The sequence below is a fragment of the Pygocentrus nattereri genome, chromosome 10 (genome assembly GCF_015220715.1).
Source record: "Pygocentrus nattereri isolate fPygNat1 chromosome 10, fPygNat1.pri, whole genome shotgun sequence".
Lineage (NCBI taxonomy): Eukaryota > Metazoa > Chordata > Actinopteri > Characiformes > Serrasalmidae > Pygocentrus > Pygocentrus nattereri.
Window position 1 is genome coordinate 20,363,464 of NC_051220.1, and position 20,278 is coordinate 20,383,741.

At 40.2% G+C, this 20,278-nt stretch overlaps 1 protein-coding gene across 11 annotated transcripts in view; it reads left to right on the forward strand.

Moving 5' to 3' along the window:
* eml1 (EMAP like 1) overlaps positions 1-20,278 on the forward strand; it is an 87,079-nt gene that overhangs the window by 20,595 nt on the left and 46,206 nt on the right. For 4 of the 11 annotated variants that reach the window (XM_017694389.2, XM_017694390.2, XM_017694392.2 and 1 more), the window contains exon 1: positions 460-988. The exons of 2 other annotated variants lie outside the window; for them this stretch is intronic. In XM_017694389.2, the coding sequence (XP_017549878.1) occupies positions 844-988 (145 nt within the window). In that variant the 5' untranslated portion in view covers positions 460-843. Of the gene's footprint in view, positions 1-459; positions 989-9,887; positions 10,038-20,278 lie in introns of those variants that run through there. 5 more of the 11 variants (XM_017694393.2, XM_037541719.1, XM_017694395.2 and 2 more) reach the window with 2 other exon arrangements.

The window sequence follows — 20,278 nt, forward strand, 5'->3', positions numbered from 1 at the left end:
ACAACGTTGTCACAATGTTGTCAGATAGCGCCGTTACAACTTTCTGAGGAATCAACGTTACACTTCAATGCTGTAACAACGTTGTGGGCGCCAAAATAATCGGCACAACGTAACCGTGTTTTCTGGAGTTTTACATCAAACCACTCCGAGTGACTTGATGACATCTGAACTATTGCACTGTGCAGAAATGTGACGGATTTCCCCTTTAAGAGAAAGTTAAACAGTCTTGCCAAAGCAACTAACTCATCGTTAAGTCATTGTCCTGTTTAGTTCTTCTGCTGCCTCCTCTCTTCTTTCCAAGTCTCTCTCTCTCTCTCTCTCTCTCGCTCTCAAAGCCTCTCAGCCAAGTGGGCGCGGTTACGGCTGTGTTTTTGTTGGAAGCCCCGCCCGTTCTAGTTCTGATTGGCTCTATCAGCGCGGGACGAGGCGGGCTCCCGGCAAGCTCGGCAGTGTGTCCGTGACATTACACAAACCCTCTCACACATTCTTAACGCACACAGACGACCGCGCACACGTACACAAACACACGCTCGCTCGCGCCGATCTGAGAGCTCAAGCCGTCTAAAGCTGCTCCTCTGGGGGAGCTTCAACACCGCGCAGCCGCTGAGGAAGGAAAAAAAACAAAGCAGAAAACGAGGTCGAAGAAGCAGAGGAGGTTAAAAAGACACAGCACACACTGCTTTTCAAACTTACGCATTTTCTGGCCCCGTTTTTTTTGGGTGGGAAAACTACTTCGAAAAGGAAAAAGAGACAGATATACGGTGTCCGAGTTGGCGTGCCTCGAGCCTCGGAGTGGAGGGGTTGTCATGGTAACTGACACTGGCAGGCTGACCCCGGCCCTGAATGGAGAGAGAGCCGCCGTGGAGAGCCAGCGAGAGTAACGGAGAGAAGACGGGAGGAGAGAGGAGCGCTAGCGCCAGAATGGAGGACGGCTTTTCCAGCTACAGCTCTCTCTACGACACCTCCTCGCTGCTGCAGTTCTGTAACGGTAAACTTAATCCCCTCTTTAGCTCTTCTTTTTCCTCTTCCTCCTCCGCTGCCTCGGGTAAAGGCTGGAGCAGCTCCTGCTGGGCTGCGCTGCCCTGAGTGCACTGGCCTGAATAAGTGGCCTCAAATCACTCAAAATGGAGAGGAAGAAAGTTTCTCACCTAGCAGCAAGTGCAGAGCGCCCGGAGGAGAAGTTTAGAGAGCAGTAGTTCCTCCAGCTTTTATTTTACATCAGGTGTCTCAAGACCTTTGAAGTATGTAAGGCCTTTTCTGGTCTGTTATTTGTCTTGAATAGCAGGCTGACCTAGGTTAGATGATTCCAACTGCTTCCTCGTCCACCATTCCAGAGGCAGATTTTGAAGTGACTCATGCACTGTAATGCAGACACAGTGCTACAGTTTGTATTTGTATGGACTGTGCTCTCAGTGGCAGTCTGTGATTGTGTGGGTATGTGTATGTGTGATGGTGCTTGGCTGATGTAGTGGATGGCTGAGCCTTTGGGGGGAAGGGAGGAGAGGAGAGAGGATGAGGAATAGGGGCTTCCCTCATTATTAGATGAGTGAAAGTGCATGTCACCCTGGCCTAGGCCACGTCATTAATCTCTCTCATCAAGGAACCTTGTGAAGATAACACTGTCTACCTTTCACACTAGGAAGACATTAAAACATGGCTAAACTTCGATAGCTTCAGCCTCAACCTGGCTACACTGAGTGATTTGAGTAGAGAGACATTTGCTGACAGGTTCCTGATGAATGAATTAAAGTCATCTTTTTGGAAGTTTCTGTTTCAGGGCTTGTGAAATGTGAAAGGCATTTACAAGTCAGGTTACCTCTGTGCATGCATTACCTGTAAAACAGGTACGGTTGGTGAAATGTTAAATATGGATAATGAAAATATTTTGCATGCATGCTTTATCCCTCACAGGTTTGAGCGGCCTGTGTTTCAGGCATCATGGTATACATGTCAGTAACTTTTAGATTTCTCTCTGTCTCTGGGATTAATCAAGCTTATTAAATACATGTGCATTAACTTTAGTATGTTATTTATTATTCATGATGAACTGGGATAGGCTTCAGCAACCCCAGCGACCCAGATGAATAAGCAGTTAGATAGTGTGTGTGTGTGATTTATTAATCATTATTGCCAAATTGGCTTTTGCAGTGCAATTCTGCATTGCTGAAGTGGAAGGCATTGAAATACTCGGCAGTATAATTACAATAGTGTTGTTTGAAATCTCAAAAGTTTAATACTTTTTCACTGCTACAACATAGTAAATAATTCAGTGCTAACATTCAATACTTTGTTATTTATATAAACAGCTCATAAATGTCATATAAATGTCATGGAAACTGGATTTTTCCCTTCCCTTAAAAACAAACAGTTGATGTAGTCTGTAAACATTGCTGATGTTTTAAAATGTGCCACTCAATCCCTGGTCATTGGTTTTGTGATGTCACAAAAAACACAATATGCACATACATCCACCTATTCAGCTGACAACTGTTTAGCTCTGCTGCCTCCGAGTGCTGTCAGAAAATGGGAAAAAAACAGTTTTTACACCTGTAAATTTAGCTCGAACAGCTGACAAAGTCGTCAGCTGGTAAACTCGGGATTGTAGATCACACATGAGTTTACAAGCTGTGACTTATAACATGATAATATGACCCTTCAGATTTTACACGAATGAGAAATACTAAACCAGCAGTGGATGTGAAAAATGTATAACTGATGCTCTTCTACTAAATGTATGGGCTTCATAATACAGCAAAGGAAAAAAAAACAGGAGTGTGCTCTTTGGACCTCCATGCTTTCTTTTTCTATGTAGGGGGCATACCTATGAAGAAGCACCTCAACAGAGTGAAGTCATACTAACTAGTTAACCATCTGGTATATACAACCTTCCAATGGGCACCTGAACCCAGCATTAAAAGTCAGCTGCTTTTTAAATGTGGCACAATACAGGGCAGCCATTCTGAAGAGAGACCATGACACGTGTCTTAAAGAAACGATAATGAAAACAGCCCGATTGATTCTAAGGGATGAGGAGAGGTTGAGAAATTGTCATGTAAAAATGAATTACAACTCACACAAATGTCACAGATGAAAGCCTTAGGGAAAACAATAACAAAGTAGAATAAGGACTCTTTATATAGATACTGATGTTGTATTCTGTACTCTACTAAGCTTATATAATTGGAATACCTTTCTGTGTTAAATCAAGCAAGCATTGGTTGTTTATTTTTGGATTTTTTAAAATAGTTTCATATTGGTATCAAGCAATGTGGTAATACCCTTGATATTGGTACTGAAGTCAAATTTCTGGTATTGTGAAAACCCTAAATTGCAACAATAATATTTTGTCCACATTTTGCAGCCCAAAGCTGCAGTGCTGACAGTGTGATTAATGTGTGGAGAACACACAAGTAATGATGATATTATAGTGGGTGTTGTCCAGCCTTGGTGTACTGTCCTGTTATGTGAGCTTATATCTAGCAAGATCTCTGAAACATAACTCTTACTTTTTTCTAGGCCATTGTCCACGTCTTTAGAAAAGAGGTGTCATATGATGTGTGTGTGCCTAGGCTTTTTAATGTGCTGCGACAGTTCAGCTGTAATTTGCCAGATCATCACATTTTAGGGGTCAATAGTCTGGTCTTCCTTTATTGACTTGTGCTTTTTGAGAGAGAGCTAGCTTCGCTTGTTAAAAGTCTGGCTTGTATAGAGCAGGTGTCATTGCAGGACTGAGGATAATTGGGCGCGTGTGCTGGGATGGGCCATGGTGAGGTCACTGCGCAGCACAGCGGCCAGCTGAAGCCCTGGCCGCTGAGTGATGTCATTTGTTCTTCAATGCTTCATGTGTCACTGGGAAGCCAACTGGAAAAGTATGCCAAGAAGCTGCAGGCGAGCACACACTATCCCCAGTTACTCTAGGGAGAAGGGCTATTGCAGGCTATTGCAACACTTACTGTCATCATCAAACTGCACAGCATGTCCAATGAGCTTGATTTGCAGTTGTATTCAATACATAAATGGGCGATGCAAACCTATCTGAGCTGGAAATTTGTTCATCTGTGTAAGTCTGTGATAATTCTGTGAAAAATCTAATATGCACAGTTTTCTGTCTTTTCTTGCCAGTGATGCTAATCAGTCAAGACATGTACACTTATGCAGAGTGAATTACAATATAATCATGTTACAAAGGAAGGTAAATTAGCATTAGGAGTCTTGCCCAAGGACGGTTATATGTATAGTGTGTGCTCATCTTGGAAGGAGCCCCAGTCTCAGTAATAGTGTTACCCACTACGCTATACCAACCACTGAACATATTTAGTGTTAAGTTTTGCACTAGACCTACAATACTAGGCTAACAAGTGATGTAAGGAGGGATACACTGAAATTTCAGCCACTGAGTACCATTGGAACCAAGTACCAATTTTTGGGGGCTGAAATAGAAAAAAGGCAGTGTCAAAAACAAAGACTTTGCATGTCGTTTAAGTGCTAAATCATTGCCTCAGGTGACCAGCCTTCTCTGTTGTTGAGAGCATTGGATTTCACACACCGTAGCCTATTGTCAACATTTTAGTAAGTTTATTTTTTTAAAACAGTTTTTATTTATTGTCAGCTTTTTTTTAAATTTTAGGTCGATTGTGTCCTGAATTTCATTTTCAGCCAGTGCATTTTGTTGCATCACTAAATGTAAGCTCCTGACCACCAAGAGGAAAACTGCCACTCTTTTGCCTTAAAAGGGTTCTGACAGACCACTTCCTTTCAGTATAAGTACTACCAATGGGGTATGGCAGCAAAGGTGTGGAGTGTCCAGTCCAGTGTTAATCTGGCATTCTGTCTTTTCACCTGGCCATTGCTTCCAGAAGAGCATTCTTCGTACTGAAGCCAAAGCCTGGCTATTGACCGTCCTCAGAGTTATTAATGGCCACGCATGCAACAGGATTAGGATTAAAGTCTCCTCACGTTACGGAACTAAACAGACCAGCCAGAGAAAGAGGTGACACTAAAGACGGGTAAAGCTAATTTTTTCCCAGTGCCATTGAACTGCTGAAACATTTGAAGTAGCTTTGGCAACAGTAAGTTTGTTTCTACCACAGTTGAGTCTTTTGAGACTTTTGCGAGAACGACTTCTTGAGCACTCTACACGCAAACATGAGCACTTACAGCGAGCAGACCTGATTCTCCAGTGGCAGAAATCATTTACTCTCTTTTGTCGTCATACAACCTGAAGCAAGGCTGTCAGAGGAATTCCGTAATAAATATTGATATGAGGAAAATAACCAATAACGCGCTGCTGATTCATTCCGAGACATGCATCGATTTCCTTTAGCCTTGTGGCTCCAGCACTGCCATTTATTGTTCTGTGCTCTGGTAAAGAGACAATGTCTGCTGAAGGATAAAAGTCACTTTCTCCTAAGCGGGAGATAGCACTTTATTTTTTTTGGAGGGGCTTGTTATATGACAGCTACCACATGACTTGTGCTGCCTCTTTATCTGGAGCGCCTCTCTCCCCGTACTGCACTGATAACAGCTTTGAACACAACTACTCAGCTACACTTTCATTTAAGGACACCAAAGCCATTAACAGCGCTCTCTCTCTCTCTCTCTGCTGTCTTTGTCTATCTCTCTCTGTCATGTCGAAGCTGCATTATCCACTTGATATTCCTGCCCCTTGTCCAGTTTGTATGCATCATCAATTTGAAGTTGTCTACAGTCATTTAGATTCACGGACATCTATGTGATATTCTATATGACCTACTTTGTAGGCCACAAACACAGGCAGGGAAATATGTGAATGACACTGCAGGTATGGAACAGCCCATAGCGCACTCCTGGGCACGAAGTGAGAGCAGGATGAGTCATGCCAGGCTTTGGGTAAAAGCTGCATACATGGGCACAGCCTCCTGTTTCCTGGCAAATCTGGTCTCAGATCAGTGTTAAATGGTAACATTTGCAAGGACCTGACAGATACTGAGCAAAAATTCAGATAACTGTAATAATATTGGCTGATAAAATTGAATTAGGTCAAGAATGAATAGAGAGAAACATGGCTATTTTACCATTCAGTCTGCTTCTTTGTGAATCACATGATGTCTCAAGGCTACTGTTGCATTCAACAAAGCTGAAAATTCATGTTTTTATTTAGTTTGTCCCACCGTTTTGAACAACAGAGCACAAATACGTAACAGTTTCATCATTACTCTGAATAAACAAACAGAATAAGCACTTACTGGTCATGCTCCAAATGAGCCCACAATACATTGAATAGCCTAATAAAGGAAGCAATGTGGATATTTTAAATAAATAAAAGTTATGATAAAGTGATTCTAGCAGCTCTGATTCTACATCCACTCTGGCCAAGGTGCACATACATGTGCTGCTACTTAGATACTCTACAGCAGATTTAAACAAGTTTAAGTGGTCAGCCCTAAATTTTTACGATGGATTACCAGCAATATGCTCAATTGGACAGGGTTAATAACTTTAGTTGAACAGTGCTCTTGTTGTTCCTTGTTGAGTTCAGTTTGAGGTCAGTACAATTCTGCTCCCTGACTAAAGGTACTGAGATGTACCTTTGAGGGTCCCGCCACAGTGATAAGAGGGGTACTGCCCCAGTGACTGTATACTACTTGTATTTCTGAGACTGTAGGATATGTTTAGTGTGCTTTCGGGCTGATAACTTCATGTACATGCTTATGTAGGGTGGGCAATTTGACAATATTTTATTATTATTGCTAAATGATAATCGTTCATAAGTGGTAATTATGCCACCTTTTCTGAGTATATTGTGTATATTGTCAGTGCATAGTAAAGACAGCATTGGTAGTCCTATTTAATTGAATTTGTTGCAGTATAGTGTGTGAAATGTTGAACGTCATTGTATTCATCATGTTTGATAGTATTTGTTAGATGTGGCACATCAGTAGCTTTTTTGTTCCTTTCAACTTAGAAAACCTCAGAAAAATATTGTGATACATATTGTTCATTGTAAAAATGTCTTCAAGTTTCATGATATGCCATTTTTGCCATATCGTCCACCCCTATGTTTATGCCTGGCCCCACCTTTCAGTACTGCATAGACTCCACAGTCTATACAAGGTCCATAGAATTAAGCTATCTCTAGCACTAATTTCTTGTTAAGCCACGCCCATTTTCAGTTTGTTATTTTGTGACTTAGTGTTGAAGACAAGGTATCAGTTTAGAAAGTATTTGAATGATATCCTGCGATAGGTGTCTCTGTTCATGACAGTATAAAACAAGCCACTGAATGTGAGGCTTAGTCAGAGGGTTTTTCGGTGCATAGCGATAAATCCTGGAACTTCATTATCCCGGTATATCAGTCAGTCTATAATATTTACCAGCGCCTCATGAACATTCAAGTAATAATGCATTTTAAATCTGTCGTATCTCCTCAGTGCATGTCTTTAATCCTGCAATTCTGATGTCTACCACCCAGGTATTCAAACTCCATGCTGTTCTGCTTTACTAAAAATCCCATTCATTACAAATTACAGACTGGTTTTAACTCCAGGTCAGAGTCAAAGTCAAAGTTAAGCTATTTTTTATTCCCTCAAAAGGAAACCCAAAATAGGCTGCAGGACAGATATTGTACCATGGCCAAATTTGCCTCTAGTGCAGACAAGGTTAAGGGCATATGTGATATCTGTGTAAAATGCTATTTTGTAGCAAACATGTCTCACTAAATAGGGGTTTTTATGCTATTTTGGTTTGTGGGGGCTGTTTGGGGATATCCCACGCCCTCACTCTCCTGTAAGGTTTTCCTGAACAAAGGATTCTTTTATGGGAGCGTCAAGCACACAGGATTATTCAAATTGTTTGGAAATATGCTAATGCTTTGAAACTGCACAAACAAGCAGCCTGTATTTTGGCCACAGCTGTCCGCAAAAGGGTCAGCGGTAGGTGGGCTAGATTACAGCGTTTTAATTCTTTTTCTCAACATTTGCTTGGTAATTATCTGTTTTGGTCTTTTGCGAGAGTAAAGAATGAAGTCGCTTGACTGAGCTTAACTTACTGCAAACGATGTTAAACTGTTGTGCATGACTGCTTATTTAGGCCACAGATGAATTAGCTTTGCATTTCCATTAAGCCTGTCCATGACCAGTGCGAGAATTACCATGTTTTAAGGGGAAGTCCACAGATTTTTCTAAATTTCTACATAAACTAAATATTAAAATGCCTAAGAGAAACATATTCAGAATTATTCACAGTGGTGGTGATAGGAACTAGATCTCTGAAGCATTTAAGGCCTCTAAAAGCTACACAGAAGCTTATTACGCGAAATGGTTAAGAATATACTATATATGCCCAATGACCGAGACATTGTTTTATGATTGTTTCGTGATAAAATTCTGGCCTAACACTGGTACCATGAGGCAAAATACGCCCCAAACAAAACCGACTGTTTTACTGTTATCAAGAATACATATCAAAACCGGCTAAATTTGTGTTGTAGACATCCTGACACTTGGTTCTCATCACCATCAGTCAGGAAGTTTCTCTACAGTGATCCATTTCAAATCAAATCACGCTGAATGGCTTTGTTTACATATTACCAATTTAATTATGCAGGAAAAAAAAATGCTGGAATTCCCCTTTAAAGCATTATTTGGATATAATAACTGAAATGCTTGGATTTGCCTTTTTGGCCTGTATGAATAGAGCAGGCTTTTCTCTATTCGTAATATTCCAATGATGTCATGCAATCATGCTGCCACCATTTTGGTGGGCAACTTCAAGTTCTTTTGACATCCCAGCGGCAGTTCCTGCTGTGTTACGTCTGCTATGTACTGAACTGCATATTGGCACACTAGATAGTATGTAATAAAACAGTGCAGTACTGTTAGAGGTGCACTTATTAGTGGAGCAGGTAAAGAATAGAAGTGTTTGGTCTGGGATGCAACATTAGATCAGCCAGTGAGACGTATTCAGTAGTTCCAGAAGCTCCAGTGGCTGATTAAAGCTGTGCTGTGTTGCTTGTTAGGTGCTCATTAAATGTTTCCAGGTGAAAGTTTAAGATATTTCCTAATGAAGGATGCATTTATTGAGGTAAACAGAACGTTTAAACATTTTTGTGGGACATTATTTGCCAGCTTCTTTTAGAATTAGTTATTCGTACAAGGCCTCTAAATGTAACTGCTGCAACATTTTAAGTGAAACATAAAATTTAAAGAAGAAGCTGGCAAATAAAACACCAAGTCCAGAATAATTGTGGTTTTGGAGCAGTTTTGATAGACATTTTTATTAGTTTGTGTAAAATATCATGCATTAGAATTGAGAAATATGTATATTTTTGGGCTCCAGTCCATCAATCAAGCTAATATTCTAATCGTAGCATTTTCTGGAGAGTATCTAAAGTGTCCACACATCTTGGCATCTTTTTCGTGGCCATTCTGCTTTATTTTCCTTGGTTTTTATCCACCTATAAAATCATCTTTATCAGAGCACAGTCAGAGGTGTAGCTTGCCTAAAAAATGGCAGTAGCGTGTTCTTAATGATGTGACTTTATACTATGGATATGTCTTACTGTTACCATACAAACCAACACAACACAAGTCCACTGTTTCACCAGGACAGTAATGTATTCAGTGCACTACACCATGAGGATGACATATGTTCACCCTTTTGTAACATCCTTCTTCAGCTATATCTGCGCCTTTTAGCACTTTCGCTCCTTCCAAATCCCACCCTTAGAACAACATGACCACTTGTTATAGCCACGCACAGACTCATTGTGCCCAGCAGCTTGTTTTTTTTTTCCCCCACAATGGCCTGTTTTTTGTGTGTGCGTATGTGTGTGTGTGTGTGTGAAGAGAGCTTGTACCCTCACACTCAAAAGAGCATTGTGTCCAAAGCTGGAAAGCAGAGTTAATGCCGTGGCCCAGTTTTCCACGTCCAAGTCCGACCAGCACACAGACTCTCCTCGCCTCCCCCATCGGCATCAGAGCGTTTTCTAGCAGTCCCCCAGGAGAGCATGAGTCAGCAGAAAGCTCCCTCGCTCCTGTATCGCGGCGTGCCGGTGTCAGGTCTGTTTCTCTTCTTTCTCTTATTTCAATGGTGACAGCAATGGGTCAGACCCTGCTTCAGCAACGTTACTATAGGGAGAAGCCTGGAGGATGAAGCAGGCAGAGAGAGATGAGCCAGAGGCTGTTTTTGAGAAGGGACCATGACTGTTGTGCTACACTGTGGTTGGAGGTAGGTCAGCTGTGGGTGAGTGGTTTAGTCTCTGGATGTTTCCTGGTAAGGCTGAGGAGCAGGTGGATCTGAGGAGAATAGAGGCAAGATAAGGAGTTTGATGCCATAAACTCTTTAGTCCACACAGTTCCTGGTTTGAAATAGCTTTTATAAATCTGTATATCTGTTAGGGCTGCTTGGGGTGGAAAATACTTGAGTAATTGTGCTTCTATGTGCTAGTTTGGAAGATTTGTACTTTAATCAAGTAGTATTGAAGTGTAATGCTTGTACTTTAACTCTGAAACTAAAAAAGCCTACTTTTTGCTCCTGTAGATCATTTAGATCTTCATTTGTGCGTAACACAAACCTGTATTAACCTGCAGTCACTTACGTAAAACATCTTAAAAAGGGGAATGCCACTGATTTCTGCAAATTTCTGCATAATTCAATCTTTGGAGTATAAGTAAAGTTATTCTGAGTGGTTTGATATGAAATGCTTGGTTCTGATGAAACTTAATAACTTTTCTTCACAGTGGTGTCATGTTATGTCATAACTAGAAAGTTTTCTTTGGTTACTATTTAGTCTTACAGTGCTCTGCATGTACCTCTCTGCCTTGACTTGATTTTAAAATTCATATTTTAAGCTAAAACCCTCTGTCAAAGCAAACATAAAGAATATCTCAGGCATTAAGAAAAGTATTTGAAATGGTTTCATGTAAAATCATTCTGTGAGAGAAGGTTTAGAGTCAAGGTTTTAAATAAATTCAAATGAATTAAAAATTTGTTTTCATTTTACCTTAAGTGAGGTGCGTAGACTCTTCATTAAAATGTTTCAGTGGAAGGTGAAAAAATTTCTAACTGTAAATTTAGTTTTAGAGTTTAATGTAAATATATAGCTTTAAACTTCCAACCTAATACTTTCTCTGTGTTATGCAAGTGGCCACATACTATTTTTCTGGGGGTTTTTTTGCCAGTCAGTTAAGCGCATTCAAAGTTATTGCTTTCATTAAAACATCCAACCAAATTCTTATCAATGTCTTTTTATGAGAAGGAGTACCACAATTAGTTGCCACACTACATGCCACTGCATCACAAAACACCACAGAAAGAAAGCTCTTAATTTATTTGTTAAATTGTACTTTTTGCTTTTGCATATTTGAGTGTTTTTGTCAGAGGTTTTTTGTGGTCGCTCAAGTATATTTTTGGCTCCTAATTTCCACTTTCAATTTAGTAAGATTTCTGAACAAAATACTGAGTTACATATTCTTCGATACTGTTTTATGAAGTGAATGATCTTGTTTTGTCATAAGGGCCATTAAACTAAACTAAAGGGCATTTGTTTAATTTTTAACACTGTTATAAAACTAATTTCCCAAGTAAATGGAACTTATAAGGCAGAAGCCAAATTAAGCCTCCTTATGTGGGTATAACAACATCTTGTGATTATTGGCATAACCTGTAAAGTCTTGCTTTAGAAAGATGTTATTCAGTGCTTATGCATTTTTTATCATGCCCCTATGTAGATAGCCATCAAATAAAGTGCTACTAAATCTGGTTTGTTCATTGGCATTTGCATTATTGATGTTGTAGAAGGCTGCTATATGCAAATGCACGGTTTCTAAGAGAAATTCAATGAAGTAACATATTCCAACAAAAGTAAATTATTTTGGAGTAATGCAGGCAGATTTTTTAATCCATGTTACATTGTAGCCTCACCACTGTGTTGTAATATGTCTGGCGTCTGACGGCCAATCACATGGCCGCAACTCAATGCATTTAGGCATGTGGAGGTGGTCAAGATAACTTGCTGAGGTGCAGACCGAGCATCAGAATGTGGGAAGAAAGGTGATTTAAGTGACTTTGAGCGTGGCATGGTTGTTGGTGCCAGACTGGTCTGAGTATTTCAGAAACTGCTGATCTACTGGGATTTTCACAAACAACCATCTCTAAGGTCAGAAAAAGAGAAAATATCCAGTGAGCGGTCAGTTGTGTGGACAAATATGCCTTGTTGATGTGAGAGGTCAGAGGAGAATGGGCAGACTGGTTCAAGATGATAGAAAGGCAATAGTAACTCAAATAACCAACCAAAATCTCTGAGGAATGTTTCCAATGCCTTGTTGAAAGTATGAAACAAATAATTAAGGCAAAAGGGTCCAACCTTTTTGCAAGGTGTACCTAATAAAGTGGCCAGTGAGAGTGTGTGTGTGTGTGTGTGTGTGTGCGTGCGTGCGTGCGTGCGTGCGTGCGTGCGTGTTGTGTGTGTGTGTGTGTATACAGATATATGGGAAATTCTGCTTTAAGGTCAGACTGTACAGTACAGATTATTTCCTTAACATATTTGGTGATATTTATTCAAGTATTTAATTTATTAGCAGTTCTTCATCATACCTGTTTATTCAAATGAACTAGCATCTCTCAAATGCTCCTAGAAACATGTTACTGTCATAACAGAATCATTGTGCTACAATATTTCAAAAACAAACTTCAACAGAGTTTCTGCTAAATTTGCACAGTTCAGAATATTGCCAAAGTAATATATGCATAGTTTATGCATGCTTGTAGGCATTTTCCCAAAGCTCTGGTTTTGCGCTCTCTTCAGTGATTCATCACATATATTGCTACATGGCCTTTGCATCTCTGCACCTCCTCCTGTTTTGATCCCAAACAACACATTCAGCCACTGTCAACAGCCCTTGCACATCCAATCATCAGAGAGAGCTAAAGCGGCCCTTGGAGCTTAAGGACAACCAGCAAGTGGGATCGGCTCAGTATTCTTCTAATCCTCTCCCAGCCCTGCTGCCTCCTGCAGCCTGACGATGAGGCTTTCCGGTGCAGCGCCATTGTCTAAACTCACCACACCCCCTCACTGCTTTCATAGCATTGAGCCAGGAGGACGGCTGGTGGGTGGAGGGTCCTGAGGGGTCTCCCTCTACAGTTCACATCAGGTCATGTTCCATCCTGCCTGCCTCCGGCAGCAAACATGCAAAATCGGATTTGGCATCTTTGGCAATGTTCACATTGCAAGCCTTCTTTTTTTCCCATGATTTTATTTAATGCCTTAATAGGTCACTCTTATGTTTGTATGTAGCCCATATCTGTCATTATCGTAAGTACAATTCTCTCATAAAGGGACACCCATTCTGGTGCTGTCCCCTCGCAGTCAAGTAGTCATCAAAAAGTTGACTAATGTTGGCATTTTCGGTCCACAAAGATTCTATGAGTTGACAAGAATGTGTTAAATCTACACTATATATGTTTTGAAGACCTCTCTGGTGGCAACTGCATGCAGCATATGGAAGTATTTTGTAATGTCAGTTGTGCTTCAGATTCCTATGCTGAGTGCATGAATCTGAAACTGTATATTGTAAGCATGTTGAAAGAGTATTCAAAGAGAACTCGAAACTGTCAAAACTGATGAAGAATGTGTCTTCTGAAGATGTGAGTGAATGATCTAGTATTGTCATCATATACATCAGTATACACCAGTGTACTGTTGATTTTACATTTGAGATCTAAAATCGAGCCATATCTACTTTTTGAGCCTGTTTGTGTGACATTAATATGTAATGACGTATGATGTGGTTCTGCAAAATCCAACCTGATGCCTTTGACTTTTAGATTATTATTTCAGACTTTGCTGGGTGATTCTGTGACAGTCAGCGTCTGGTAACAGGAACCAAGCAATACTCAACTGTATTACCCCGATCCTGTGAAGAGGCTGTGAGTGTTTCACACAGAGGCAAGAGGGTGGCTTGTGCTGTTGCTCTTTCATCCCAGCTAACGTAGTTTTATAGCAGCCAGAATCATCTTTTAGTGTCTTATATTATTTCTTCTCTCTATATAATCCCCCAGTGAGCTTCAGCTCTCACTGACCTTTCTCTTAAACTGTGAAACTCTACCAAAGCATGCAGATCAGGGAAAAAGAGGGGATATTGCCTTAAAAGACTGACCTCAGTTTGACCTGAGGAAGGACGTTGCTAATGTCAGGAGAGTCCTTAGGGCTCTTTGAAGGGCATATATTGCTGTCCTTTGGGAGCTGTTTGGCCCTTTCATCTTCGTCTCCCCCCTCCTTGTATTGTTCCCTTTCCTCAAGCAGAAGTAACATGTGAAGTTCCGGTGATGATCCTTGAGCTGTATTTTTAGCTCCTAAGCCCCATTAAATTAGGATCCTGACACTTTATCTCCTGATTCTATAATCTGGCCCAATGGTATGTTTGAATACCAGGGGTGTAAAAACGCATTGATGCGTACTGATGTATTGATCTGAGGGAGGCTATTCAGCTGCATGGATTTTGGAATGTTGAAATAAATAATTATAATATAAAACTTTACATATTATATTGTTATATATTGTGCACCGTTTGTTCAGAGCCTGTTCCTCCCGAGAAAGGCCTGCTTTAGATTATTGGTTTCACACTGTGTACAAGTCGCATGACTGAAGTCACTACCACTAAATCATTGATGCCTCACGTTCTCTGTCAATTGGCACAGCTTCCATATAAGCACTCGACCTTGGATTCGTGACCTCAGGTTGTGAAAACAACAAGGTGGGAGAACACAAGCTGTTGTAATCCATTTATAGCACATGGATTTCTGCTCACTTTCTCATTCCCTCCCACCTTTTCTGTCCCTGCATGGGGTGTTTACACGTGAGTCAAGTGCCAGCTTATCGATTAAAGAAAGCACCCAGAAGATTCTCTTTGATTTTAGATGCATCTTGTTTGTCCAAAAGCCCTCAGATCTGTGCTTCTTGCCTAAGACATGGCATTTGAATACTGAAAAACTTCCATTTACTATTTTGCTTTGCCGAGCAAGACAGCAGCTACACATCTATCATCCTGCTGGTCCAGTGACTGTACAGTCTGGGTTTTTACCTCATTATGAAAGAGGAGAAATCTCTAAGGCCTGGAAATATGAAGACATTTGCTGTTCTAATCCCTCCAAAGCTCCTCATAGAGCTGCTTTAGAGTGATTTTGCTTTCATTTCTCATCCCAAGCTGGGCTCAGATGTTATATAGTGTCGGGAGTGAGTCAGCGAGGATGCTCGGCCTCAGCTTCCAAAGATGAAAGATGTTTTATTAATGAGGCCAGTGCACTGTGAGCGAGACATTAAAGGGAGTCCGTTTTGCTTTGATAATCCACCAACATTGGTGCCCAACCCTCCCGCACGTGCACACCATCCTTCCATCCGCCTGCACACTGTCTGCAGAAGGATGAAATAACAGTCAGCGATATTAAAAGGGACAACATAAAGTATGAGCTCTAGAGAAGGAGATGGAGGAGAGCAGACTTTAGATCTCAGTCTCAGTCTACACTGTTTCAACTTAAACAAGTTTCAGTGCATTATTCAACTTATTGGGTTGGGTTTTGTAAAATAAATGAAAATCTTTGTAGACTCTCACTATGAAGGTACTACATATACAGTGAGTACATACCATTGTGTGGCAGTTAAAGGATTTTAAAAGCTATTTTCTGTGTTCCATATCTGTTGCATGTGACTGATTACCATAGACTAATTGTGCGAAGCATCAAAAGTGTTCACACACACACAAGCACACACACACACACACACAGTGGAGTTTTTAAACATTGCGTCAGACGATAGCTCATCTGCTGCTACATAGTTTGTGTTGATCATCCTCTAGTCCTTCATCAGTGGACACAGGGTGCTGCCCACAGGATGCTGTTGGCTGGATATTTTTGGTTGGTGGACTATTCTCAGCCCAGCAGTGTTTAAAATGTATCCAGACAAGCGCAACACACACTAACACACCACTAACACACACTAACACACCACTAACACACACTAACACACCACCATCACACCAGTGTTACTGCAGTGCTGAGAATGATTCACCACCCAAATAGTACCTGCTCTGTGAGGGTCCATGAGGGTCCTGACCACTGATGAACAGAGTAAAAGGGATCTAGTATGTGGAGAAAGAAATGGATGACAGTCTGTAATTATAGAACTACAAAGTGCACCTGTATAGTAAGTAAACCTGATAAAATGGACACTGAGCGTAGAAACAAAGAGGTGGTCTTAATGTTATGCCTGATAGGTGTGTGATGTGTGTGTGTGTGTGTATGATGTGCAGCGTGTAAGTATTGCTAAAGTTTTACACCCTACTGTTCATTCACTGGTCGACACAGTCCATATATGGAAACTAAACTACAAAATAGCCTGTGCAGCTCAGGCATTGTGATACTAAACGTGATATCAGTATAAAAATTCTGACATCAGAGCTGTACTGAACTGTTCCTGTACTTTGGAATAAAAACCCAAAAAGTTCTGACTCAAAGCCTTTTAATAGTTCAGAATTAGCCCATTGGCTCCTGTTATAAGCAGTGTTGGGGTAATTACTCATAAAAAGTAATGTGTTCTAATTTCTAATACATAGTTTAAGTTTATAATTACTTCAAAAACTGTAGTGAGATTACTTTACTGATTCCTTCCTATTCATTACTTTATGTCTGTGTCACTCTATAAAATCCATACAAACATGTACCAGCTATACATAGGAATACCTGGTAGTCATTTATTTAGAAAGAAAAAGCCAGGCCTAGTAAACATCATTTAAAAGGCTTGTCACTGTCCTTCATCTTGAACAAGACAGAGCCTGATATTATTTAAAATATATGAATGGCTGTTGCTGCTTGAGCACTGAGGACCTGGCCAGCACAAACAAAAACAGCTACTATGAAATAAAATCTTGCTGAAAATCCTCTTGAATTAAACGTGAAGCTTACAGAGCTGTTCCTCAATGAAAAATGGTCTGGTCTACTTAGGCGAGGTTGCGGTTTTCTCCTCTTCAGCATGGGGATCTTTGTCCAGCAGTTTCATATTTGCTTGATTACATACCTCAACAGATTGTCCATCTCAGTGATCTCAGTGTTTCACACTGCACTGCACTGCTGATATTCACAATCTACGTAGCGCAGTCAGCTAATGCAGATTGCACCCATATGCAAATTACGTATAATGATGGTAGGGCCGAAACATTAATCATTTTTATATCGAAATTGCAATTTGAAAGAGTGCAGATTTCAAATCACAAGAGCTGCAATTTTATTATAGTCTTGCGGTCTTTTATCAGAAACTTTGATACGATGCAAGTTTTAAGTAGGGAAGTTTTACCTAATAACATGGAGTTTTTGAATAACTGTGACGTCACAACCACAGACAACTGGCAGGCTGGCGCACTGTGTTTTCAGTTGAAGTCTCAAGCCAGGAAAAATATACACTGGTCTTCTTAGCCAAAAAAGGCCCATACCTCAATTTATACCTCAGTTATAAACAAGTTCAAATTAAATCATAATCACAACATTGGTCAGAAAAATCACAATTAGATATTTTGCCAAAATCATTCAGCCTTAAGTGATAGGTAACAATAATCAAAACAGTATAAATTTGGGATCTAAATGCATCACATGTATTTCATTTTGTTTTGTAAGAGACGTGAGTAACACAGGTAACATAAGTCAATAAATGTATTGTGGTTACAGGAATTAAACCTAATGCGTCACACTACTTTATTACAGGAAAAAGGAATCTGTAACACATTACTTTGTATGGCGTAACCCCCAGTACTGGTTATAATTTAGTTTTTGATTCAAATAGTTTTCTGTTCTGTTTCTAAGTGCAGGGGAAAAGGTTGTAATGACTGCCTGATATATTTAAATGCAGTAGATAGTATTGGAGTATTCCTTGTTTTAGTTCATGCCATGATTTGACAGAATTTAATTAGATCAAACTTTAGATTTGAGACAGTAGGCTGTAAACCTCTGAAATGGTGATGACTGTCAGGCAGCAGCACTGAAGAGCAAGCTGGTTTAGGTGGAGATTGAACCCCACAATCTACACCATCTTGTAGTGGAAATAAAGGGCATTTATTCTTTGTAGTTTCAGGAGGAAGGAAAACAAGACAGAGGAGGCGTGTGGAGGGTGGGGTATGGCACTGCAGAAACTGGTGGACTGTCAGAGACATTCCCACCTGCACAAATACGAGGACCTGATGTCCGAATAGATTGCAGGAAAAGAGACAGTGAAATAACTGGAAAGCAACAGAAGTGGAAAGAGGGTGAATGTGATTGAAAAGGAAGTGCATTCTCAATTTAGCCAATTTATTAGCTTTATGGACCCTGCACTACAGGATATGGATGCGTGCCAGTCTTAGTATCTTCTCTAAATGATGGGCGAGGATTGCTATTTGCATCCAAGCAATCAGGCTGGACTTAAATGTTTTCCCCTAATGCTTTCTAATGTGGTCAAAGGACAGGCTTCCTAATTCATGCTGGCAATCATGCACGGCCGAGATCATTTTAAGGGGCGAATTTGTGTTTTATGAAGGATATCATTAAGTATGTGTTTAATGGTGTGTCCTTTCCTTTCAGTGTTTCTTTTGTAATTATGTAAAGCGTGGAGATGCTTTGTATAATCGTCCTGTGCAGCGAGAGAAGTGCACGAGCAGAATGGACACTACAGAAAGGGAACCAATTTGCAAGCTATCTGGGTGGAGACAGTCTTCCATTGTACTAGTTATTAGTACTGTGTCTCCAGTGGCCTCACAAGGATAAAAACTGTCTTTGTGCTTAGAGAGAACACAGAGAACAAATCTGGTTTAGGGCGCTTAAAGAGAAACCGATAGATTCAGCCTTTTTCATATGGAAGGGTTTCAATCAAAGTTTTATTTCATCATCAAAAAAGACATTACTTACTTTGGAGATGGAATGGAAGCCTTTGTCTCTCTGGAAGCCATTTATATTGCATTGAATCTTTTCTCTTCAGAAACCATGCGGTAATTAATCTGCTATTCCCTTTGTGTGCCCTTGTCCGCAATGCCGCACATTACTTACGCTCTTAGCATTTGCGGCATGCTTAGGCTTAGCATCTTAGAATTAAGTCATAAACAGCTTTGAAAATTCAAGCAATTCTGTTCTGTGCACAACATAATGAATAATTAGCAACTAGCAAAAATGATGTGCACAGATGTTTAATTTAGGGCTAGAGGCACAGTGAGATGGTGCTGCATGTAATCCAAAACATGACAATTTTATTAAATGACATTCCCATTTTTATCTTGAAATATCCCAATTGTTCAGCTCATTTTTAGGCATATTTATTTAACATGTCAGCAAATTAATAGAATTTGACTGTGCAAATTGCTAAATTTCCATTACATTAGCACTTCACAGACCATGAAAAGCCAGTGCCAAGGCTGTGTCATGGTGTCCTGGACAGAATAATGATAGTACTGTTCATTTAGTGCCTTTCGTAGTGTTTTTAAATCTTTCACATTTGACACTTTACATCTTTCACTTTTAACATCTTCAGTAGCATGTCATTATCATATCACTGAGTGCTTCCCTACCAAGACTAGGCTGCACAATATCTAACATTATACCAATTATTGATTTATTTATTTTTCAGAAAAGCAGCATGATGCTGATAACAAACAGCTGCAGCCACCACAATCTGAACTTGAAGATGAGTCTTTGTTGTAAGATCAGGCTTGGTTTAATGGTGTGAAAATCAGAAAATATGTCTTGAAACTAGGCTTACTTACACAGTCGTTCTGGTAGGGTATGTTGTGCTAGCGTGGCCAGGTAGGCTATCAGACTTTATCTAACAGGGCGAAACAGTGTTACATTAAGAAGCTTATCTTCACAAGGGCATTAATCACCGGTGTACAGTAATCACTGTAATCATTAATGCAGCGGCAGCGGCAGCTGAATTTTAAGTGGAGTGGCTGGAGGCCATTAAAAGGGCTTCAGTGGTATGTGTGTGTGCCTGTGTGTGAGGTGGCTTTATAATTATGCAGCCAAATTGAGATAGTGAAGTGCAATCATTATAAACTGTTTTCGTTTTAAGGTATTTAAATTAATTACTGAAATGATCTTGTTAGAGACATTATACCATATGGATTGATATTACAATCATTATTACTGTCCATTATAACTGGTTCTGTATACAGATTGTTAGTGAAATGTGAGTAGCCTAATTTAGTCTAACATGAAAAGGACAAAAATCACTGCTTACCTACTTTAACCTCTTAAACTCCTTGGAGCCACCGGTGGTTCCAAAATGCACTTT